We start from the raw sequence: 26,081 nt of genomic DNA, 5'->3' as shown, positions 1-26,081 counted from the left end.
CTTTCTGCCAAAACCCATTCTCATTAGCGGTTTGGCATGCATGAAACACATACGTGGAGTTTTTGGTCCGCACAATTCTCTCCTCACCCCCTGTAACTAATCAGAATGCTGAGTGGATTTATTCTCATGCAGAACACAACCAACTGCCTTCAGCGTCTGCTGAAATGACCGTAACTTTTGTTCTGATGGAATCTTCTGGCCAGGAAATGAAAGAGTAGATCATAAGCTATAAGCAGACTGAATAATATTCCTTCAGAGTCAAAATTGTAAGACCATTTTTCAAATAGTTATTACAGAAAGCTCAGATGCCATGTGAAGGAGATACAGGAAAGCTGGAGGATGTGTTCACTGCACTAAGTCTGGAATTAGAAACAACAAATGTTGGAAGTGTCATAAAGGCCAATTTGCCTCCAATAGTGAGGACACACTATTTTGCTGCTGCTGTGCATTTTTTTCCCGGGGTCTCTGTTCACGGAAAATGCCATGGGGCGAGAGTCAGGGGTCTTGAGTACTACTCCCAGCTCTGCCCCTATCAGTTATGTGACCTTAGGAAAGTTGCTGAACTTTGAGTTTCCAAATGTGGGAAGCCAGCACTCACTAGTCTACCTCAAAATGAACAAGCTACTAGACAGTACTTTGTAAATGGTAAGATGCTGTAGAAATCTAAGATGTTTCTAAAGGTATATGCTCACCCTCCAAAGCAGCAGAGAGAACAGAAGCCCTCCTCTGTTTTCAAACGAATCACCTTCTAGACATCCTGCTGTGAAGTGGCATTTGCGAGTGTAACCACGGAAGGCAGTGCATGCCCCAGCATTCAAAAGTGGGCAAAGTGCATGATTTCACTGGTTCACCATGTCTACTCATATTCGCCCTTGAGTCCTTATCTCACCATCCAAGGCCACGCTTGGCACATAGTGGTACTTGTAAACATGGCACAAATCAAAGAACGCCAGTCTAAGGATTTTAGGCCCTCTGGTGCAGAAAGTCTGTCTGGGGGAAAGGAACTGGGTCTGAGAGGGGTAATTTCTGGAAGGCTGAGTCTAGGGTGACCAGCTAGCTGAGACCTAAGAGATTTCTTGGGACGAGCTGGTCACTCTACGTGAGCATCATATTTGAATATCCATTTTGCCTCCTCCCAGCTGGTGGGAAATAAAAGAGCTGAACTAAGGGAAGTCTGGTGGAAGGCATGTGTGTCTCTGAGTTCCTAGATAGATCCCTAGGGATTTACAGCCTGGGCATGTTTTTTTCCCTTTTGCCCCTATTAGTTTCTATTTCCTTAGCTGACACCATCTTTTCACTGTCAGGAATCCAACAGAATCACACCCCTTCTATTTTTCCTGCATCAGATTATCGCCTCTAAGATATTTCCCTGATCCCTGTCGGTGGCTTCCTGCCACCAACTAAATCTTCTACCTGACAGCTCGAGGCATTCAGTGCAAAACTGCAGCCTTCAGCAGGCCTTGCACTTTGAATTGTCAGAAGTGCTCTGTGCAATATTCACCAGAACACGTGCACACCGCAGAACTGCCATCTGGATCAAGAGCTGACTGGTGCACGTAGCAGGGAAATTACATTTTGGGCCAGTGAGGAGATGTGATCAGTGGGGATTTCCCTTTTAAAAACTTACAGCTAAAGCCTGCCTGAGACCATTCAATATTCATAAGTGGAAAGCAGAGATGGCGTTCCTGTTCCGCCAAGAGCAATAGCTATTTATCACAGCAAATGACTGAAATCGTTGTACACACAATGCTTTACTCAGTGCTGTAAATTACGGTGTACAGAAGATTAAACTTAAGCCTAATGCTACCCTTGAGCTTCAACAGCTGAGTCCTATAAATGGATACCCGTTAAGAGGCGAGAATCTCTTTCCTGGTTACTATTTAAAAGTGTATCTCTATTAAAAGCTTGTCTTAAACATAAATTACCAGGAAGTGTGCCCCTGGCCCCAGGCAGGCTCTTTCTCAGGGCACTGACTCACAGAGTCACATCTAAATGACACAGTGACAGGCCTGAGACTTGAAGCATGTGCTGTGCTGACCTCCAGAGGGATGAAAGTGAGAGGGACTTCACAGAGTGCTGAATGAGCACTCACTTCCAGCTTTGCCTGAAGAGGGGCAGGGAGGGCTCCGCCAGGCCTTAAGGAGACCTTTGGAATTAAAATGACCCTGAACCGCAAACCACTTCAAAAGGGGTGTTTCTTCTGGTATCTGCTGTTCTGTGAAGTACCAAGGAACCCTGACCTAGAGCGGAAGCCCCAATTTTTCCAGCTAAATTTTATTCTCCAAGCACTTGCTCCTCCAAGTGTGGTCCACGGACCAAAAGCACCAGCATCACCTGGGAGTGTGTCAGAATTACAGACTTACTGAATCAGAATCTGCATTTTAGCAGAAACCCCAGAGGGATTCCTATGCACATTACAGTTTGGCAATCAAGGGATAAGTAAGCAGGTGTCAGCAGGGAGGAGCCCCTTGATTTTCTCACTGGAAATCACTACACGTGACAAACAGGAGCTGGAAACAGGCCCTAGCAGTGGACCATAGGATTCTGGGTTCTCTTTGTCCAATCCTACTTTGAAACATTTTCAGGAACTTAAAAGAGAGATTTTTATGAGCTGGGAATGAATGTATCACTCTGAACTTGAGAGATGACCAAAAGCACCCCAGGGTGTGAAACAGTGTGAGTTAGCAAAAAGTTCATGCTTTACTAATCAATCAGGATGTCTCTAGTCCCCCTGTGAGTCAGTAGGCTGAGGATGCCGCAGAATGTTTTGGGCAAGGATTTCAATTCTTTGTTGTAATTACCAGCTGACTTTAAGTGGGAAAAGTATGCAAAACTTTGTGTTGTTTGATAAGACAGAGATCCTGGATAACTGTAGTCTTTGTTAGAAAAAACAATTATCATTCAGTATGCATGTTAAAAACTTAATGGTAATCATTAAATAAATAGATTTATATAGATAGATAGATTTAGAAATAAAATAAAAGCTGTTGTGGCCAAGCTAGCAGAGGGAAAAGCAGGAAGAAGGTTAAGAAAAGTTTGCTAATCTAATGGAAGCCAAGAAAGGAGAACAAAGGAGCAAATAAAAGCAAGGTAAACAGAAACACAAAAGAAATAAATCCAAATATATAAAGTAATCACAATAAATGTAAATGGATAAAACTCACCCATTAAAAGACACTATCAGATTGAACTGTTTAAAAAGCCAGCTATATACTGCTTACAACAGAGACACCTAAAACAAAATGATACAGAAAAGTTGAAAATAAAAGGTTGCAAAGAGATAAGGCAAATATATATCAACCAAAAGAAAATTGGGTAGTAATGTTAATCAGAAAAAATAGGGATGAAGATTCTACAACTAAAAGGCATGAGCCATAAACTTATATGCACCTAATAGCACAGCCTCAAAACTGTACAGCAAAGCTGTCAGAGTTCCAGGAGAGACTGACACACAACCATCATAGGAGACTTAAAACCCTCTTCTCAGAAATTGCAGACCAAGCAGACAAAAATGGCAAGGATATACAAGATTTGAAAAACAAAAAACCCAACAAATACATGAACTCTGCACACAAAAGAGAGATTATACAAATTTTCTAATCACATGCGACACATTTAAAAAAACCGATAATGTGCTAGTCACAAAGAAAGTATCATAAGTTATAAAATGGATAACTTACAACATTCTCTGGCCATCATAAATTAAACTAGAAATCAAAAATAAAAGAATAGTCAGGCCTCCCTCACCACCCTTTACATTTGAAAACTAAAACTACAACCCTAAATTACCACTTGGCAGTGGTATGACCTTTTTCTATGTGTGGCCTAGTTGCTATGGGACCAGGTTAATTTACATGACATTTGCCAGGGGTATCACCAGAAACAGGAAACTCCCTGAGCCATTATAGCTTCATTATTTCATGATTTGAACTAAATTCTAAACCAAGGGAAGGTGAAGAACCTGACTCCCGGAAGACAAGGGATATGCGTGGGTTAATTATGACCTAGTCGTGCGGCACCAGAAGCTGCCATTGGCTCACTCCCCAGACCATGCCCTGTTCTGCCACACTAAACCCATCTCCTGCTGGCAAATGCTGGCTGGATGAAGAGACTGTCCTAGAAGTGCTCCTGGCATCTGGGAAAAGGTGCTATTCAATTGACATGACATCTTACAAGTAATAGCATCCTGGAAGCTAGCAAATACTGTAGTTAATAGTTTGTATGGGACCTTCTGTCTGCTCTTTCACAGGGCCAAGCAATTCCGAAAAACGACCGGGAAATGCTGCATAGGAGACACAGGAAAAATATAGGTCCACGTGTCCCAGAAGTAGAAAGCACTCTTCCCAAGAAATCCTGCAAACAAAACCAAAACCAGACTGATGGTCCTTCGCCTGGACTGTGCTGCCAGCCCAAGACAATCCCAGTGGTGGCTGAATAATGAAACAGATATTAAAAAGAAAAACACCAAGTAACCTAAAAAGGACGGAATGCAGGATCAGGGTAATATTGATCAAACTGCATTGATGGCAGGTCTGCAAGTTCTGTGGGTGAGGGGTGGGGAGATGGAACAATAACAAGATAAAAGAGAAGACCACAGCTCTTCTGCCTGTGCCGTGGGCACCGGACGCGGTCCAACAGTCCCGTGGTTTCCTGGCTCACAAACACACAAGCCAGAGTGGAGCAGCTCTCACCGGCACCCCTCCTCCTCTGTGCCTTCTCACTGGTCTCCCAGCCCCTCTTAGCAAACACCACCACCACCACCACCCCCCTTCAAAGAGCAGCTGAGGCAAAGGTTTGCTGCAAGGGCAGAGGGTGAGTGTCACAAGTGATAAGAATGTGACAGGGGCAGCTGAGAAAGCGGCACAAGAATTTTAAAGGAGCTGCTGTCCAGCCCCTGCCTCCTTCAACACACTGGTAACTTGATTTGTACGCACTTGAGATAGTGCCACCATCTGGATGATGCCCCCGAGCTGACAGCAATGCGGGTCACTGAGTTAGGGGTCAGTCAGGGCCGTAGACCACACCACCTTACTAATGGGGCCGGATGCGGCAGCGCTCGTGGAGCAGGCAGGCACGGGTTTCAGAGAGTTACGCCTGGGGTGGGTGCAGCCACTTATAGAGACAAGCAGAGAACCACAGCCACGACACAAAGGAAGCCACACTCCGCTCAGAAAAACGCACCTCTGGAGAGGGCTTGGGAAATTGAAGAAATAATTCCTGGGAAACAAAGGCAAACACATCTACAATGCTAATAAACAAAGAACAGGGTTAGTCAGAAACCGAATCTTAGAAATCTGTAGTTCCGGTTTAGTAAAACAAAGACTATGGTTGCTTTCTCTGGAAAAAAATTACTATTCATTCCATGTGAAGTAGGATTCATCATCGTGAAATCGCTTATGTACTCTTTCATCCTTTATTCCCCCCATTTACATTTTCCCCGGACCGATTTATTTCCCAGGCGTCTCCTACGCAGCATTCCCCAATTTGCACTCATTTTTCAGAAGTGCTTGGTCTTGCGGAAGAGCAGAGGAAAAGTCCTACACCAACTGTTAACTACAGGATTTCCTTGACTCCAGGAAGCCATTAATTGTAAGACGCCACATCGATTTAACCACACCTTTTTCCAGGGCGGGGGGCAAGAAACCGGCCACGGTAAATGTACACACGATGGGAAGAAGCACTTTGACTTTAGAAACTACAGGGCTTGAACCTTTAGAGACCGCAGTGTCCCCGAGGCACACCTACGGACCAGTTCTTCTGTGACACCTTCGGAGGTAACTCTCAGCGACCCCAGGCAAAGCACTCAGGATCAGCTCCTTGAGCAAATACTCCAGGGGCCCTTCCAGAAGGAAAACTGTGACAGCGGAGCGGCAGCTTAGACGGGAGCTGGGTTCTAGCATTGAGGTGTGAGATGAAAGTCACATATAATCAAAATCACCCGTGAATACCCTTCTGCTCATAGAGTACAGCACACACGGTGTGGGGAGAGTGGGCTCTCTCCATGGCCAGTTTCTCCTCCAGAGTTGGAAAAGATCTTTGTTTTTCTGCCAGGGCACCAGATGAAGGAGTGGGCTTGTGTCTGGAGCCATGTTATTAGCAAAAAAACTGCATTATTATTACCCAGTGCACGTGGTTGAATTCAGATAAATTAACAGTGATGAGACTCCAAAGTGGAAGAGATGATTTTTATTTTTCTCTCCAAGCCCTCTTAGTGCTTTAATAGGCTAATAGCTGCTGTGAACCTCAGGAGGGGAATCTGGCACATGGGGTTTCCCAAGCAAATGTGTCCTCTGGAACTCTAGCTCTCAGAGGACTGATTCACTACTCCAGGAAGGAACTCTGCTTGGGAAATGCTGCTCTACTCACTGCTCAGGATGGGGAGAATTCCAAAATGACCTTTCGAATCAGTGCTGGCAACATACTTTCCTCGGATTTAAATAAAGCGATGACTGTTCCCCTAATTTTCCTCGATTGATACAGCTCTGAGGAATGGAATGGGGCAGCCCAGAGAGGACAAGCCAGCGATGAGTCAGAAGCTGGGGTCATGTTACAGTGACAGCCCTCCAGAGCTCAGCTGTGGTCAGGGATCACAGCAGCAGTCTCACAAGAGCTCAGTGAGGAAGGACGTGTCCCCTGTTCCAGGCTCTACGACTGCATCTGAACAGAGGTGATCGTTCTCTTTCAAGTAGCAATATCTTCTAAATGAATGTACTTGCTTACATGTGGAATTTGGCTTATTTACAACCGGCAAGCCAATTTTCCTTCCTTGCTTGCTTCCTTCCTCCTTTCTTCCAAGATTCGTTTTTTCAAAAGTATACTGATCACCAGCTGTAGATCCAGCACTCACGTTAACTCAGGGAATGTAATGGTGAACATGACGACAGGGCTCCTTGAAACTCCTAGTCTGGGGTGTGTGTGTGTGTGTGTGTGTGTGTGTGTGATGGGGATGGATAAGTAAACAAGCACTTGCAATAGCCGTCATATATGCTAACGTTGGTGAAGCGGAGAGTGCCAAGAGCACTTGAATGGGAACTGAGGGAGTCTTTCCTTCTACCTGTCTGTGCACCAAGTCAGGAAGTGGGCTCCATGCTGGGACACAGGGATGCATAATGCACAGTCCCAGCCCTTGGGAGCCCAGTGTCTAGTGTTCACAGGTGACTCTGCTGCACAGTGATCGGTGCCATAGGATGCAAGGATGCAGGAGGCAGAGGGACCAGCTGACGATTTGGTCGGGTGGCAGCTGAGCTCAGCAGAAATGCGGAAAAACACTTAGGGTGTTGCTAGCCTAAAAAGAGGTCTATCAGTGACGTAAAAACGAAGTCACTTGCACTCAGAAAAAATCCCAAGACACAACTAAAATGGCTATTGTCAAGGTCGACAACAACCTTCGGTGGCAAATCCAGCAACTTCTCTTTTCTCCTGTCACTCAACATCTTGGCATTTGACCAGGTCTATGAAACGTTTTCTTCTTTTGGCTTCCTTGTCGTCATCTCTGCTGCTTTTCCCACCAGGTCACTGGCCATTCCCCTTCTAACTCACCCTGAATGTTGACCCCTCCCTTTTCCAATTCAGTCCACCAGTAAATTCTGTCTACATCTACATTTCCAAAATGGATCTCAATTTGTCTTTTCCTGTCTATCTGCACAGCTAAGCATTAGTCCCTATGAGGTCTCCCAGGCTCCAAGCAGCCAGAGGGATCTCCTGAAAACATAAACCACGTTATGTCTTTGCCTCACTCAATACCCTCCAGTGTCTTCTCATATACCCAGAACACAACCCAAACTCCAGCCTCTGGATTACAGGGCTCTACAGATCTGGTCCCCACCACCTCCCTGAAGCCCTCAAACACACCTCACCTGCTGATCTCTGGCTGTGCTTTCTGCTGGGACACTCTTGTGCCAGCTCTTCATATGGTTTGATCCTATTTTTGTTTATGTTATTTAATCTACCAGAATGTAGCCTTCAAGAAAACCACGTCCTTATCTGTCTCCTTCACAACCATATCTGCAGCACTAGAACAATGCCTGGCATACAGTAGGTGCTCAACAAATATTTTTCAAATAAATGAATGAATCAAAGTCATGTGACACTGAAGAAGGTAATCCAAGAGATTCAGCCTTCAAGAAATAAGCTTTAACGAGATTATAAGTTTTTTTTTAATTAAAGATGAATTCAACAATCCTAAGGTTATGAAAAGCCTATTAATCTATCTCCAAATTTGAGCTGAACCATTACATCTGCTATTTGTTTACTTATAACATCTCTACTTAATTCACAGAAACATGCAAAAAAGGGAATTTCATTGAATTTAGAAGATATCACCTACTGTTTGCGGGTCTCATGAATCTGCTCATTTGCTGGAGATACACAAGAAACCACAGGCAGAACCACAGGCCCACTCCACCTCTTCTACAAGCTTCCTTCTTTTTACATTTTGATATTTAAAGGTCTATTTCAAATTCTGTGGCTAAGGCTCTAAACACATTCACTATCACGAGTTATTCATCCCTCTCTCCTCCCTTCAAAATTGTGCCCAAGTTCTTCACCTATGCCAGTAAGCAGACAAGACCAGTGGCATAGGTGAGAAAGACGGGAAAGACATGGAGCTCAGCTGCCCCAGGCACCTGTCATTTAGTCTCCAGCATCCTACAGGGGACAAAAACGGCCTTTCTGTATCAAAATTTACTTACGGTGTTGCAGGGAGTTCAAGACCCAAAACATTTGACCAGTAGAGTGGCTAAAGTGACCTGGAGTCAGACATAGGTTGGAACCCTGGTTCTGCCACTTACATCAGCCTGATCTTGAGCAAATTTCTTAAATCCTCTGAGTCTCCTTTTCCTTGGGTGTGAGATGGGGATAATACAACCGTAGCACCTTAGGGTGGCGATAGGATTAAATAATACATAAAAAGCTTAGCATGTATAAGTGTTCAATAAGTGTACTAGCTTTATTGTTATTGTTATTTTTGTCTTCCATTAGCAAACTAAAAAGAAAAGCCAGGGTTTGGGACCAGGTCAACCTTCTATGTCCTAGCTAGCATTAACTCTAATTTGAGCAGTAGCAAGTTCGAAATATAAAAATTTGAAGTGGAGCAAAACGTAGTCTTACTTCGTTGTAGATTCTCTCAGTTGTAATGCTTGATTTAAGGTATAGCTATGCGTCAATCAGTCAGTCCGTCATTTCTTTCCTTAGGGATCTCCTTAGGATCTGTTACAGAGGTTTCCTTAGGATCTATCACATGACCCGCACTTTACCAAGGACGATGAAAGATGAAATAAGAAGAAACAACAGTAGACACTGCTTCTGATCATAAGGAGCCCAAAAGACATGATCAATCCAGGAGTTAATTCTGGATCGGGGATACATTCATCAAATTAAAGTTAAAAAAGAATCCTACTAGCCAGATAAAGTTTACACAGAATCACGTGCTCTTGCCAAGTCTTATTAATACTGTCAGACTTGACAAAGAATATGTTGGATGAGACCAATTTCCTTTAATTATTTTATAGTTCTCTGGTGTAAATAATCTAGTCTCAAAAAGACAACTAACAATAACAACAGAAATTTAATCTCAACAAACAAATCCAACTTAATTGACCAAAAAACCCAAGCCCTGCGCTGTGGCAATCAACACCTTCAGAGAGGAAGTCCAGGCTGGATAATTAGCCGGTGATGACACCCGGGGAGCCCAGGGGGCACTGACACTGGGAGGGACTGACTTTCTCTAGGGCTCAGAAGCACAAAGGGTTTGTCCCCCCTCAACTAAAGGTCACCGGGAGATCGACAAAATAAAAAGAACAATTGCAGGAAACCCTGGAACCTCATTAACGAGGCTCCCATGGGTAGCACTGCTGGGCTATGCTGCTCTCGGTCCTCAGCCAGTGCCAGCATCTGGATGTGCTTCGAAGAAATGGAGGTGCCAGCCTCCAGGAGTGAGTCGCTGTCACTCATTTATTTTGCGGCTCAGCCTCTCTGCTTTAGCTCACAGTTCATTAAATTCTACTGCATCACCATCAACATGCAAAACAGCCACTTGAAGGGCATTCAAAAATATAATCAGAAAGGCGAATAAAAAGCCCTCTCTGAGGAAGAGGAAAAAAATTAATCCTCTTGTCTGTTAAATGACATCTAGTTTCTTTGGTTCTAATACATTTTTTTTAAGTAGCAGTGACATCCGAGGATTATCTCTGTGTGATGGATGGAGTGTGGGGCTGTATGGTGCTCTGCTTGGAGGGTGAGCACCAAATGTGGCTGAAACATTCTGAAGGATCTGTGTCTACAGATGTGTTATTTCTTTTGCCTTTTTTTTTCTATTTTGATTTTGAGGTGGGAAGGACTGTAACTTATGGACTTCTGTAAGATATCTTGTTTTAAGCTTTGCATATGACTGTGATGGGGAAATTATCCTGATGACCAGCTTTCTGGAAACTGAAATCATGAACTTTCTACATGCTGCCATGTGATTCCACAGAAGTTATTTCTGGGCTTAGTGTGTGTGTGCACACACACACATTTTAATTTGGAGAAAAATTTAAATACAGAAGAGCACAGAATATGATATGACAAAGTAGGGTGTTATATTTTATGGCAGTGGTTTTCAACTGGGGGCGATTTTGTACCCTAGGGGACATTGGCAATGCATGGAGACGGTTTTGGTTGTCAGGACTAGGGGCAGGGGCTGCTACTGGCGTCTAGTGGATAGAGGCCAGGGAAGCTGTTCAACATCCTACAAGGCACAGGATGCCCCCATAACAGAATTATCCAGCCCCAAATGTTAACAGTGCTGCTGCTGAGAAACTCTGCTTTACAGTAGTTCATTATGTCAATATATTAGGAGATAAGGACAGAAAAAAATCATAGTCCTTTCTTTTGGGTGAATCATACAACTTCATAAATGTTCAACCCAATTATAAAACTACAACTTGGATCCACCCATTACTTTTCTTGTAAATTACCATATTCCAAATTGATTAAAAATATGCAACTACTAAAAGTAATAACAATATTTTTTCCATTGTAGGCACTTTACACTTCCTTGTTTTGAGCTTATTTACATGTCTGCACACACAGATAGGACCCCCTACACACAAACACACACACACACATGCATGTACACACGCACACACCACATGCACAGAGGATTTGGGGAGGAAGAAACGGCCACAGTACTCTCTCTGGGCTGAGGTTGGGACCTGCCACAGCCCTGACACATGAGGAATAATCACAAACAGCACCCTCCCACTCTGCAGTAATCGTAACCAAAAACCCTTTGGAAAGATTTCATTATAAATCTCTGTAGCTTATCACTTGGTCAATGATAGCTTAACTTTTTTTTAAGCAAACGTTGTTCCACTACTGTACTAAGTACTTTCCATACGTGAGTTCCTCTAATCATCACAACAACCTTAGATAAATATCATCCCCATTTTAAGAATAAGGGAACTGAAGCACAGAAAGGCAAAGTAACCTGCCTAAGGTCACACAGCTAGTAAGTGGAGGGCTGGAACTTGAATCTAAGCAGATTGACCCCAGAGAGGCTATTCCCAGCCACTCACATCATGTCAGTGCACTGAGTCACAACTGGGTAGGCCGGCCGTGAGGGACAGCACGGTCTGCTGAGCGGACCAGGCCTCCCAAGGCAACGCTTTTGGTTTGTTTTCCCCTTTCTACGACTATCCCTACACAACCTCATCAATTTACCTAAGGAACTTTAGAAACAAACCAATCCCTCAAGATCCTAGAACTTTTGGGTCCAGGTTTAAAAAGCATCTAAGAGGCCCCTGCACAGACTTAGGAAACAGAGCAAGGGGCCCAGCATGGGTGGTGGCCCAGAAGGTGGCTCCCAGAGAGCTTCCACTCCATGCCAAGCAGAGGGTCTCCCGAGCAGTGGCCATGCCTGCTTTTACATCTGGGACACCAGCTTGGGGCACAAAGTCAGGAGCGACAGGGATGCGGCCAGTCCTGGGAGCGGGGCTTCACGTGACCCTCTACGGTGAGGTGGCCAAGGCTGGATGGACCTCGGCAGGGACCCCAGGGCGATACTGGGAGCTTCACGGCATCTCCAAAGGAGCTGGGGTTTGGGCCTAATGTGAATGTAAACCATATTTATAAAGCCAGAGCCTCAGGACTCCTGGCAAATGTAGTCATCTTCAGGCCGACAGTCCCTGCCTCTGTGAGTGTGGGAAGCTGAAGCTGAATCACAGGCCAGTCTGCAGGCTGCCCTCAGAACGCACAGCCCCCGAGACGGGGCAAGAGACGAAGACAGGAAGCACTTGACTGAATTGGTATTCCCATTTTTCATAAGAAACATCCAACTTAATAAAAAATAGCCACACTTTATTGACGATAATAGCTACCCTTTCTTTATTTCCTTACCATGTGCCAGGAAACCACTTTATCTCTGTTCCTCACAGCAACTCTGCAAGGCAGGAACTATCACTTTCATTTTAGAGGAAAATGAGGCTCAGAAAAGTCACATAATTAGCTCAAGGTCACACAGCTAGCAAATGTTAGTCAAAGTTCTAGCCCAGGTCTGTTTGCCTCCAAAATTCATGAGTTTTCCACTACGGCTTTCAATTTTTCACATTACCATCAGCCTCCAAAGTTACCAGAACCAACTGCCTAAATACACACACGCATTTTTCAATTTAACTTAAGCAGGACACTGAGATCCTGAATGCTGCCATGCGCCCATCTCTCTGTGTATGCCAGGATCCTCAAAATCCAGGAGCCGAATCACAGGTGCTAGAATGAGCCAGTTTCCAAGAGAACACATAGTCAAGGCCCCCGTCATTTCAAAAGGTGACAAGTCCAGGGTCTCAGGGCTGGGCAGAGGCCAAGCTGGGATTCGGCCCCAGGCGTGCCGGCCCCCGGGCAGTGTCCCTCCCACTGCTCCACGGCTCTGCTTCCGGGGCCAGGGCTGGTGGTGACGAACTCAATGCTGGGCGCTGGGACTACAGAGCTGAAAAGGTACCTCCCTGGTCTTGAAAGGATCCTAGAAGCTGGCGGACGTGCTGAGACAGTCCAAAGATAATTGAAGTGCGTGGCAGGAGGTGGGAAACGGCCCAGGAGAACAGAGTTCTATGGATATTAAGAGGGATGAATCACGTCCAGCTGGGGGCAACAGGGAACGACGCCACGGGGAGAAGTGGGGAGGAAATGAACCCACGTTCTGGGCATATTTGCAGGAAGGTGACTCACACCAGTCATTCTGCATCAACAACCCATGAGGCAGGCAGAGTACCCATTCTACAGACAAGGTGGAGAGACAGGAGGCGACCTACCCAAGATCACACAGTTCACAGGGTGGTCATGTGAATTGCTTCATCTGCCTCCAAAGCCCATGTTCTCTCCCCTACAACAAACTTCGAATGCTGTTCTGTGGAGCCCCGGTGGGTTGGGAGGTCAGGAGGAGGCAGGTAGGTGGGGTTCAAGCCCCCACCCCAAGTTCAACCCGAGAGGCTCTGCTTTGCATATATATTTATAGACTGGGGTTCTACATAAGATTCCAGAAAAAAATCTCTGCTGCTAACAAAATCGAGTGTGAAGCCCTGTACTGCCATGTGCTGCCTGGCAGGTTGCTGGGTCAGCCCTGGGAGTTGGGGTAGGTAGAGAAGGCATGTGATCCACGCAGCGGCAGTGACAGACAATGGCTAAGCCAGCAGGCTCCATGCACTTCCCTCACTCTGGAGTGACACTGCCTGCGTTCACAGTCAGGCTCTCCACCAGCCTAGCTGGGAGACCTTGGGCGAGCCCTCCTAAGCCTTAGCTTCCTCAAGTTCAAAACGGGGATCATATTGGTCCTTACTTCGTAGGGCTGTGGAGAGGATCACGTACTCAAAGATATGGAGAGCATACAGCACGGGGCCTGGCACTTAGCACATGGCACTCTTATTAAGTCGTTGAAAACAGCGAGGCCAGTCATAGGAGGTAACACAGCAAAAAAAGAAATATCATGAAACTGTAGGAGGAATTCTTAGGGAAACTAAGAAATCCTCATTGCCTCCGAAGAGTCGCTGTGGTTCTGAGCTCTGCCTTGCATTCTCCTGGCCTCGATAAACATGGGTTGTGAATCAATGGGACATACACCTGAAAGACAAGGGAGGTTCTGGTGCCTCCATCTGCTGAGTGGTGGCTGTGTCCCCATTGCTACTTGTCAGCTGGTTCAGCAAGAAGCTCAATGGAGTCTGGGCTTTGAGGTCAGGAACCCCAAACCCCCAAACTAATTTACTGCCACTGCTCAGAGTAGGTGGCCACAAAAACCTCAGCTCTCCCCCTAGGCTCAACTTGGCTCTTGCACCAAACGGCCTAGGGCAGAGGGAGGCGCACGTATGAGCTGAGCCAGGCCCTGGAGGCCTCCTTTGTGGCTGGATGGGACCTTGCCTTGGCCAGAATTCTGCAGGGCACAGTGGGGTCCCGGGTCCCTTTCAGGTTCCTTCCATCAAAGACTCTGCCAGTGAATTAAGTTCCCAGGGAAAGTTTTGATGGCTTACGAGATTTTCGTCTGTCTCGTTTGCTGCTGTATCCCAGTGCCCAGAACAGCAGCACATCCCAGTGAATGAACAAACGGCGAGCATATTCAGGGTGACCTAGCCTCTGCATCTTCATGAGACAGACAGAAGCAACTGGCCACGGAGCTTCCACGGCCATTCACTGACCAACCAGCTGTGTGGGATCTTCTTGCCACTGCTCTGCTTTCGATTTCCCCACCTGTCACCTAGGCTGGTAGCACCACCACCAGGCCCCTAACAGTTTCGCTTTGAGAGGTTTGACCTTTTCTCTCTTCCCGGTGGAAGGGAGGGTCATTTGCTACAGAGCGCTGAGCAAGACGGTCAGCTCGTGCCGAGCACACGCCCTGCTCCTTTCATGCTCACTCTGCCGGAGACAGAAATGCTAGAACTAGAAGTGCCCACGGAACTCACTCCTCGTGGAAGAGACAAGGAAACCAAAGCCCGGAGACAGTAAGTGAGCAGCCCAAGGTCACAGAGAAGGGCAAGGAGGGCAGGAGACAGGCCTCCAGGCAGAACCCTTTATCTAGCACTTTCTAGGGGCCGCTCTGCCTGTGCAGGTCAGAAAGCCTTGGGAAGTGCCCCTGAAGCCTGAATTCTCTTCCTACAGATTATGAACACAAAATACACCCACAGTCTATACACAGATACAGTTTTATATCTGTGTAGATGTGTATATATCATATATATCATATACACATCTACATATTCATAAATGATATTAGGATATATATAAACTATTCTATAGTCCCAAATACACTTCCTGAAGAACTTAGATCAGCTCGACTCCCTTTATTTTATACTTATTACAGAATAGTGATAACTGATTGGGTGGGGGAAAATTAGGAATTCTGAGCACGAGAAGGAGGAAACGTGTAATTTGCAAAAGCATACTGGATATTATAATTGCTTTGATTTTTTTGGGCACAATATTTAATGTGCTTTGAAATTTAACAGTAAAGAAGGGCATTCAGATTATATGTTCGTCAAAAGTGAGTAGGGCTTAAATAAAAAGATTGTGAAATCCTATTCTAGAACTCACAGCATATCACAGCTTTGGAAATGGTCTGGTTTTGAGATAAGGAAACTTCCATCCAGAAAGGTTAAGTCACTGCCTGTCTGAGGTCAACAGCTATTTATTCTTTCCCGAGGGGAGCGGGCCACGCAGCCTCTCTCTGTTCTATGTCCATGGCATCTTCATTGAAGGGGAGGCCAGGGTTTGCTGTTGACCAGCTGAAGGGAATTTACTGCACCAAGGATATAATGATACGGAGGGAGAGCGAGTTCCCAAACACATCTGGATTTTTCTAACAAGGAGGATTCCTGGAAAAAGAGAAGCTGCACCTGAGGCTTTACTACAAGGCATTTGCTTGAGGCAGCACCGCGCTGACCCCATTCTGGGCTGCCCTTGGCCCTCGCCCCTCCTTTGTGTACATCAGGAAGACTCCGTCTGGCCCTCTCTTTCAGGGAGTCAAAATGTCAGGCTGCAGGAGCGATGCCTCAAGCCACTGCTCTCCCTCCCCTTTGTCACCCGTGGAGGCACCGAAATGTTGGGTGGATGGTTTCAGTCTGGCTGCATCTATCTAAACAAGTTGTAGGTTTTCTCTCATCTGTTCCGACAGGACTGAGCATTTTGGCAGAAGGACTACAGCTCCTAAATGAGTCACCCTGTGGGCAGAGGCAGAGCCCCAAGAAGAATTTACCCACGGCCTCGGGCTAACACAGACACAGGGCCAGACCCTGGCGGGGAGCCAAGGGGAGGCAACTGTCCCTAGAGCGGTGGCCGCAAACGTGTCCGCCGGGTGCCGGAGTTCACTTACCGCAGTGCGACTGGAACACCTGTGGCTTGACGACCTGATTACAGGCACTGCACACTACGAGATAGAAGTCGTCATGTGCTGGATAATGGCCAAATAAGTGCATATCTGTGGGGGAAATGAAAACAGGTTTCTTTGAAAAAGCAATTAAGTCTCAGAAGGTGTGCAGTTTCTTCCCAGAATTTCCTCAAGGATAGTTCTTCAAACAAGACACGCGGAAAGGCAGTCATCTTTACTGAAGGGACACAGGGTGTCATAACGCAGCTCCCCGACGCCCAGAGAAGCAGCCGCCTCCAAGGAGCCCTCCTCACTCCGCCCTCGAGACGGCTGCTCCTACTGCGGGCGGAGTCAGCGGGGCTGGGGCTGCCTGAGGCGCAGGCCCTGGGTCACCCTGTCCTGAGAGACAGACGACTGTGAGCTGGGACCCACCGAGGCTCTAGTTATTTTAGGATGGGAGGAGCACTCCCAAACCCACTGCAACTTAAGCCGAGGTCTCCCAGGTGAGTGAGGGCCGAGGAGGCCTGGGGAGGGAGGAGGAATCATCCTCGCCTCAGCGGTCACCTGCGTCCCCATCACCTGAGGGAGATGCCAATGTAAAGGAAGCGTGCAGATGAGCGGCTCGTTTGCTGTCATCCTTAACCATTCTTCCTTTGGGAAATATTTACCAAGTGCCCAAGTGTGCCAGGCCCTGTGCTAGGGGCCGGGGTAACCAGTGAACGAGAATGAGGGCCCTGCTCTCCTGGAAGTCACGGTGCCAGAAGAAAGAAACGTTAAACAGGTAATCACACAAGTGTCATTCAGTCGTAATTGTGGTACATACTGAGGAGCAGACAGACACAGGGACCCTGAGAGTGTGTGGACCAAACCTTGTCTGAGGCGTTGAAGAGGCTGCCCTGAGGAGGGGGCGTTTCAGCTGAGACCTCGGGATGAGTGGGGGTTGGATAAACAAAGAGCCAGGGGAGGGAGAGGAAAGTTCCAGGTCAGCCAAGGAAGGAGGTTCTGTGTGTTGGAGGAACCTCTTGGCGGGAACAGAACAACAAGGGGAGATCCCAGAAGACGAAAGCCTTCTGGGCCAAGGTAAGAACTTTGAATGTGATTTTAAGAACAATGGGAAGCTACTGAAGGTTTTTAAGCCAAGAAGTGACATGATCAGATGTACACCGTTAAAAGATGAGCTATGTGGCCTATATCTAAGAGATATGAACATATATGTCTACACAAAAAATTGTACATGCATGTTCACAGTAGCATTATTCATAATAGCCCTAAAGTGGAAACAACCCACATATCCATTAACTGCTGAATGGATAAACAAAATATGGTATAACCAGACAATGGAATACTATTCAGCCATGAAAAATAATGAAGTACTGATACCTGCTGCAACACGGGTGAACCTTGAAAACATTAAGCTAAGTGAAGGAGCCAGACATAAAAGGCCACATAGTGTATGATTCCATTTATATGAAATGTCCAGAATAGGCAAAGCTATAGAGACAGAAAGTAGATTAGTGCTTGCTTTGGGCTGGGGGGCCTGGAGGGAATTGGTGGGTGACTGCGAAAGGGTGCAGGGGTTCTTTTTGGGGTAATAAAGATGTTCTAAGATTGACAGTGGTGATGGTTGCACAATGCCGTGAATATACTACAAACTCCACTGAATTGTACACTTTAAAAGGGTGAATTGTGTAATGTGTGAATTATATCTCAGTAAAGCTGTGGGGGTGCGGTGGGGGAGATCAGTTTTGAGGAACGGGTGGTCGCATCTCCTTGTGCACCACAGGGTAGAGGCAGAGCCCTGAGGGCACCTCCACCTGCCTCTTCTTAGCGGACCGGCTCTGAGAGCAGGGTGCTCACAACCACTGACAGGGTTGACAGAGGAATTAAAAGGAATTAAAAATTCATCATATGCGTGAAAATGCTTTCTGTCTACACCTCCTGAACTTCCTCTCCCCAATCTCCTTCCCCCACATTTTCTAGACTCGACCTGTGTCCTTAACGAAAACCACCAAACACAGGACGGTTCCCCTAGCTGCAGTGCTGGGCCGCAGGGAAGAGCTGAGTTCCTCTTGCTGCGGGGACGGCTCACTTATAACCCAGCTGTACCGGAGGCACCGCGGGTCTGCGCTCTCTGCTCCGAGCAGCCCTGCTGTGGAGAGGGAAGAGGCATCGACACGCTGTCAGCAGGCCAGGACCTGAGACCCCCGCTGCCCCGGGGGAAGGCCTGTGCTGGAAGGGTGGGACTGGCTCTCACTGCAGCATCCTCCTTAGGTGTCAGGCGCAGGAGGACCCCACCGTCCTCGCCATCCTCGCAGGGTGGGGACGCAGGCCCACCGCATTTCTAATCTGTCTAATCTGTCGGTGGCCCCGGGCGTGGCCTGTTATTTCCCCTCTCTAGGACTCGCCTCTATTTCCACTTCTGACTAAGCCTTGTCACCGGAGGGGAGCGTTATTAGTCAGCGCCTGGTGGGTGGCGAGGCTGTGGAGAGAGAGAGAACCCAGCTGTGACAAGAGTCCTGATGTGAGGAGGCCTGGGCTGGGCCCACCTACAGTGTTCGGGACCCTCGGTCAGAGCCTCCCGGTCCTCAACTGCGGATACCACTCCTGTTCTACTTTTTATTTACTTTTATAATATATATCCTTATTTTTAATAACAAAAGTGATCCATGTTCTTTAAAGATACATTTGAAAAATACAGAAAAGCCAGAAGAAATAAAAAAAAATTACTAGCACCTTTATTAACACTTTGCCTCTCATTGAGATTCAGTCACATTTTATATCCAGGAACATGTGAAACCAGGAGCTGGCGAGGGCTAAGACATTTATTTATTCAACGAGCATTTACCAAGCTGCCTTACATCCTTTCTGCAATAGATCAAGCTATAAAGAAAGAAAAGAAATTCATTAATTAAAGAAGTTTTTAAAAAACAAGCAGCAACAAAAATTTCTTGAGCACCTACTCTGTGCCAGAAGCTGTGCCAGGCGGGGAGGCAGAGACGGCAGGGTGTGGGCAATGTGGCTCTGCAGCTTTGCCGTGCAAGCCTGATGACCTGTTGGAGGCCTGTCAGACTCCATCTGATGTCCCACTGCTGTATCCTGCAGAAATCTGCAGAGCACCCCCCCCCCCGCCCCCGCCACATATCTCTTCAGTCACGAGTTGAAGGTTGCGCCCAGGCTAGTCAGAGACTGGCCACCTGGGGGGTGTTCCACTCCGGGCCCTTCACTCCACCGGACTCGCCCTCGCTTCCTCTAGGGCAGCTTCAACCTTGCACATGTCTGCTGAGCATGTCTCCTGTGAAAAGTGAGAGGACTGGCTTGCCTGCTTGATTATTCCTCAGTGATCTGACCTTAGAATCTCCTCTACAGGCTGCCCAGGTTCCGAGAGCCCGGCAGATGGGGAGCAAGATAAGGGCACCTGGCTTCTCAGAAGACCACCACGGCACGTGGCCAGGCCAACACAGTCAGTGCGCTGTCTGCTCAGAGATGATGGGGGAAAGACAGGGAGAAGTGAAAACTAGTACGTCCGGCACAATGCTAGGTTGTCCATGAATTAATTCTCTCTCTATTTACCATCCAAATAAAACACTCAGTGCACAGTTAAAAATAAAAACATTGGCGTGTTGAAGTGGGCTTGCACTAGCGTGTGAGAGCCAACTGTGCGTGTCTCTTCCCAGCTCCATGTGCAGTGACATCACGGTGGTAGCTGGAAATCAGCCATGTGGGAGTATTTACACCACGGACATGGGTGAACACTACAAATCAGGTGTTTTCTTTCGGAGAGCCCCGATTGTTAAACATTTATCAGTGCACCACTGAATAAAGATGGGGAAAAAGGGAAAAGTGAAACCACTTGTAATGATACCGCCTAGGGATGACCACCATGGCCATGTTAACATACACCCTTCTAGACCTTATTATGTGCTGTCAGTATCTTAGTTAACCCTCATAATGAACCTACGAAGTCGCCATCATCTCCACTTTCCAGGCAAGGACACAAAGGTGAAGGAACTTGCCTGAGATCCCGCGGCAGCGATTGGTAAAGTGGGATGAGGTTCCAGGACACTCTGACTCTAGAGCCAATGCTCCCTCCTCAGCAAAAGGCTGCTTCTTTCACAACAGAGCAAGATCCCATTTGGCAGATGAAGAAACCAGTTTGGATGGGTTGCCTGGATGACTGACGGGCTGTCGCAAGGCTCCAAGGGAGCCGCTGGCATGGGCGCAGGCCTGGGGTCAGAAGGAGTTTAGAGCACAGTGCTCATTGTCGTGCCACCTGAGGGAAGGCCCAACCTTTCTGAGTGTCAGTTTCCATCCATGAAATGGAGCCAACAGTTCCTGCCTCAAGGGGCTGCTGTGACAGCTTGTAAAAGCTGCCCGGCCTTGTACTTTCTTCCACCAGGGATTTGGGAGGGAGTGTGGAGAAAGCTTCAAGCGAGGTCATCTCCCCTGTTTTTCAAAACTAACTAGTTCTGTCTCCAGTGGGAGAGTCCGTGCTCCAGGCAACACATTCTTTGACTCTCCCTCACGACCACCCTGGGAAGCATGGGGGTCCCTCTGACCTGCAGAATTCCCTGTGTGTGTGCATGTGCACATTAGTGCACGCGTGTGGACAGACGAGGGCTGGGAGCCATTGGGAGGGCTCTCTCTCTAGGCTGTGGTTGGATCCCGAGAAAATGTGCACAAAGATGATGAGACTTTGTCCAGTTGCAAACACAGTGGTCGACCATCTCCCAAACAGACTAAGCCAAACCTGTCTTTTTGCCCCATTTTACCCCTGCAAATGGATCAACTATAGGGTGCCAGCACCACCATGCCATTATCACAGAGGCAACCTCAGGCATCCTCCTTGCCAGATCACAGGCAGGGAGGGAGCAAGCTCTACCAGCTCCATTTTGCAGATGGGGGAAATAGAGGTATACTTACTCTAGATGAGTATTTTTCGGTTTTTGACCCCAACTCACTATACACATATACATATCTATCTATCCATCTATCCATCCATCCACCCACCCATCCATCTATCCATCCATCATCTATCCTTGGAACATGTATGTTACACTCTGATATGTTCTATTCTGTTCTGTTCTACTCACTTTTTGTTTTACTCTATTCTATTTCATTAAAAAAACACTCATTGAGATCTCTACATTAATTTCAGGACCCTTCAATGGGTCACAACTGAAAGTTTGAAAAACACTCTTCAAGGCAATCTGGTGAGTCAGGGGCTGAGCTGAGCCTGAGAGTTAACCGGGGATTCATAGGGGTCTGAGCAGTGGTCACCGGGGAGTCTGAAGCCATGCACCGAATCATTAGTGCCAATTGTATGCTGGAACCTGCTGGACCAGCTCGGCAGAGCAGAGAGTATCTCTTCCTAACTCCGCACTCAGTGAGGCATGTTGGTAGCCCGAATCAGTCAAGGTGGGAGGATTTACTACACCCCGGGAACCAGCATCCACAACAAACCAGGGCTGCTTCTCCCGAAGAGCTGGTTGTTAGAACATCTACCAGCACACAACTGACTAGCACCCACTCTGGCATCACTCTTCCCTGCATCAATGTCCCTAGCTGTAAAAATGGAGAAAATTATATTCATCATCTGCCACACTGGGATGCAGAAAGGCGTGAACTTGGGAGGATGCTATATTAATATAAAACTATGGTTATGGTATCATTAGTAACCCAAGAACTTATGCACAACAGAGCCAGGTAAACACGCTAATCACTTTCTGTATCAAATGAGTGCACAGAGGCTACGACTTGTCCAGGGTCTGGTGGTGATAAGGGGAGGGGGAAGGGGGGATGGGGGTAGAGAATTAAGTTACTGGAGTTCTTTCCAACGTCTGTCAGCTTCATGCTTACTGGTGAAGGGTCATTCACAGAGATTATTCAAAGATTAGGCTCACTGGGCAAGCCCTGATGGCATAGTGGTCAAAGTTTGGCATGCTCCGCTTCGGTGGCCCGGGCTTGGTTCCTGGGTGTGGATCCACACCACTCGTCTGCCAGTAGCCATGCTGTGGCAGCAGCTCACACAGAAGACCCAGAAGGACTTACAACTAGAATATACAACTATGTCCTGGGGCTTTGGGGAGAACAAAAAAAGAGAGAGGAGGATTGGCAACAGACGTTAGCTCAGGGTGAATCTTTCCCAGCAAAAAAAAAAAAAAAAAAAAAATTAGGCTCATAGTATTGAACTAATGCTGCTTACAAATTTATCACACAGGCTGTTCTCAGTGCCCCTATGTACAGCAGGCAGTCTTCCACTTCTCTTACTGACTTCTGGTACAATTCTCATTGGTGGCAGAGTCAGTTGTCACTTGCATTCATGTCATCCACTTAGTCTGGCATCCTCGGCCTGCTTCCTGACAGCACTTGAGGTCCCCACAGGCCTGCATCTGGCTCTCACAGCTTCAGCTCCGCTGAACACCCTTCTAGCCCCCACCCCTCTGCTCTTCTCCTCTCCCAGATGGCAGAGGAGGGAGGGAGGGGACAGAGCTCAGCTGTGATGGATGGAGAGACAAAGTTTAGGACAACAGAATGGTGTCTATGAAAGTAAAATCATAACTCTGATTTCTTGGTTAACTGTTTCTTAAGTCGAAACTGAAAAAGAAATTGGCAGAATGGGAGCAGCATTTTATTCATGATAAACAGCTTTCTGAGGGGAACACTTTTGACAAGAAAGTCATGTGTGTGTATAAACTCTAGTTTATATCCAGTATTCACTTTTTGAAAATGGCTGCAGTTAAGGAAAAGGCAGGGTGACACTTCCAATTCATTATTTGTATAGGCCTTGTTTCTAAGATGGGAAGACAGCTGGTTTTGTGGATTCAGGATCAAACTGGATGCTGTGCGCTTTTGAATTTGCCCCTGGACACCTTCCAAAGCTTGAGACTTTGACATGAGGAGGCAACAACTGGTGAGAGCTCAAAAGATGAAAAACTTAAGAGCGAGCGAGTGAGGGTTGATTCCTTCCCTTTGCAAGTGGGAACGCTGTGTAAAGCTCAGGCTGCCTGGAGAAGCTGCAAGAAGCAGACTCGTTTCGAAGGCAGTGGAACAGCTCATCAGCAACTGCTGATACCCATGGTCGCTATAGAAAACCCGACCGTGGGCAAAGGAAGACAGCAAAACAGACAACTTAGTTTCTCGAAAAAAATAAACAAAGCCCCAGAAAATGGCCTTAAGTTTTCCCAAAAGGCTTTTCCAGGACTGCGAAACCACCCCAGTTGCTATAGGAATTATAAAAATGTCAAAGTAGCATATGCTATAATACTCTAGTGTAACAACAGTTTCATATAATTTAAAAATTATGCTTCTTTTTTTAACCGACTTTAAAAAAATATTGGAATGAAAAAAGTTGAGATTGTATTTACGTAATTTCAACACACAAACCCTTTCCAGGAAGGTAAACAGGCCTCTGCCCGTGAGGGGTAGCTGGACACACAGACACAAGTGGGACCTAAGGATGTGACAACCCTGTGACGATGGCTGGAGAGCTGGAGGCCACTCGATTTCCTTGGAAAACTATCAAAAAGATGAGCTGGTGGCTGGCACTGGTTTTGATTTGTGGGCTTCCACTTACATAAACTCAGACGGGGGAAATGACTGGGAGGAACAGTCAGTGTGGCTCACGGACACACACGGCTGCCCCCAAGCAGATCAAATCTGGACACAGACGGCACCTGCAAGAGTGACGCGGCAGCCTCAGGAGGAGCACCGCTCACGTCTGGAGAGGCTGTCCGAACAGCCTTCCTTTCCCCATTAGTCTTAATGCGCTCATTCTACAGTTTTTATTAATTCGTCTTCTCTCTCTGCTAGTGGAGTTTTCAGCTGCATTTTAATCACTTATGTCAAACACAAAGCTTGAGGGGACATAAAAAATGTTTCTCCTTTGCTCCGACTGTGATTCTATTTGTTCCCCAACTCCAAAACCTCCTTAAATTCAGAGAACAAAACAACTTGGGGTCCTCAAAGCAATGACCTCACACCTGACACCTTCCACGTCCCCAGCAGAATGTTGAACTCCCCTCTAAGAAAATGCAAAAAAATGCGGTCACTTTCTGTTTTTCAGATCTCTGAAAACCCAGGGCCTGACTGTGAGAGCTTCAAAAACAATGAAATCTGGAAAGGAAACTGAAACATGAGGACTAGAAAAGCAAGCAGCGACGAATTCTCCAGCATCAGTGAGGGAGGGCAGGCACAGGTGGCGGGCGGGGAGCTTTCTTCTCTTACAAACCAAGGATTGAAAAGGCCCCCAGCCTCCTCTGGCTCCGGCCAGGCCAGAAGGCACCCTCTTGCAAGGCCAGAGCCAGGAGCTGGGCCCCAAGCAGGTGGAAGCTCCCCATTATGCTGCATGAACCACTCCCTCCTGATCCCCAGCCCAGCCAACCCACAACCCCAACTAACCAACATGGCCACAAGAGATAGCCTAATCCCTTCCTCCTCAGGATCAAACCAGAAGCTGTGTGCTTTTGAATTTGCCCCTGGATACCTTTTAAAGCTTGACACTTTGACATTAGAAAGCAATGTCATACCCTCATAGTGTATTGAGGCAAGGGGGGCTGTGCTGGGTCCTGGGGGTGCTCCCTCCTGGAGGTGCCAGCCCCTCCCACCAGCCTCTCCTCCGGCTTCCACTCAGACCCAGCAGAACTCCTATCCTGCAGCACAACGAAGGAAGAGAAGGAGGAGAGATGGTACACAGCTGGACCCAGAAGGTAACTGTAGCCCAGAGTTAATTAAAGGACATATTTGTGAAGGGGCTGGCACACAGTAAGGATGTAAAAAATAGAATGTATTATTATCTGTGGTCTTCCTCCTGTCTCTCCAATTCACCCGTCCCCTCCTCTGGGAAGCCTTCTTTGAGGGGAGCCTTCTTTGCCTCACCCAGATGAGAAGCAGAGCCCAGGCAGCATGAGCCTCCCCTACTCCTTTCCTCCCTCCCTCTTACATCCTTCTATCCTGCCCTCCCCCACTCCTTCCTGTGTGCCTTCAGCAATGCAACCATAGTTCTCCTAAGGCTGTACTGGAGCAACTGGTTTACACCGCTCTCACCAGACTGGGATCTTCTGGAAGACAGGAATCGTGATTTATCGCCCTTTATATTTCCATAGCCAAACAGCCTCGCACATGGGAGTTGCTTAATAACTGTTAGTAAGTTAACTAGGCTGAAGTTCCTAAGAAGTTGAGTTACGTTCCACACTCCTTAATTTCCTCTTCTCTCAAAGGGGGAAGTTGTAAATGATAACAAATTGCCCAAATATCTATGCTGCTAAGATTACGAGATCAATAATCATGTCTATTTGTTCATTCTTTGAGCTCCTTGGAAGACATGTACTGCAAGAATCTGAGAAGGAGGTATGCTTCAGGTGGGCCACGGGAGTGAAGAAGTGGTTAGTTCCTGTCCCTGCTGGGCCAAGCTCACGCAGGTTGGGTCCTTCTTCCTCTGGCAAACACAGCACCTCTCACCCCGCCCCCAGCGATGGCCCCCTCAGAGCCAGTGTTTGGGTGGGCTTAGGAGTGTTTTCTGGGTGGTCCCATCTTCTATTTCACCACCCTGGGGCTGCAAGATGTCTTGTGCGTCAAGACAGTAAGTGATCCAGGGCCTGGAAGATTTAAACTTCTCCCACCCCTTCCTGTTTCAGCTCTCTCCTGTCCGACACTAGACCAGCACAGCAGTCAGGCTCAGCCCAGGGCACACTGAGCGATCTGAGCCCAAGCTGTCAGAGGATCTGACTGCCTGGCTGGGCAGCAATGACTCTGGTAGCCAAGA

At 47.2% G+C, this 26,081-nt stretch overlaps 1 protein-coding gene across 4 annotated transcripts in view; it reads right to left on the bottom strand.

Moving 5' to 3' along the window:
* The window catches only part of ATXN7L1 (ataxin 7 like 1), a 224,907-nt gene that overhangs the window by 129,585 nt on the left and 69,241 nt on the right, over positions 1-26,081 (bottom strand). For all 4 annotated transcript variants that reach the window (XM_087439365.1, XM_087439407.1, XM_087439422.1 and 1 more), the window contains exon 3: positions 16,328-16,432. In XM_087439365.1, coding sequence (XP_087295491.1) covers positions 16,328-16,432 — 105 coding nt within the window. The remainder of the gene's footprint in view (positions 1-16,327; positions 16,433-26,081) is intronic.

This window comes from Ceratotherium simum, chromosome 1 (assembly GCF_057802395.1).
Source record: "Ceratotherium simum simum isolate JZ-2026a chromosome 1, ASM5780239v1, whole genome shotgun sequence".
Lineage (NCBI taxonomy): Eukaryota > Metazoa > Chordata > Mammalia > Perissodactyla > Rhinocerotidae > Ceratotherium > Ceratotherium simum.
The sequence above is the reverse complement of the archived record's forward strand: the minus strand, read 5'-3'. Positions and strand labels throughout refer to the sequence as shown.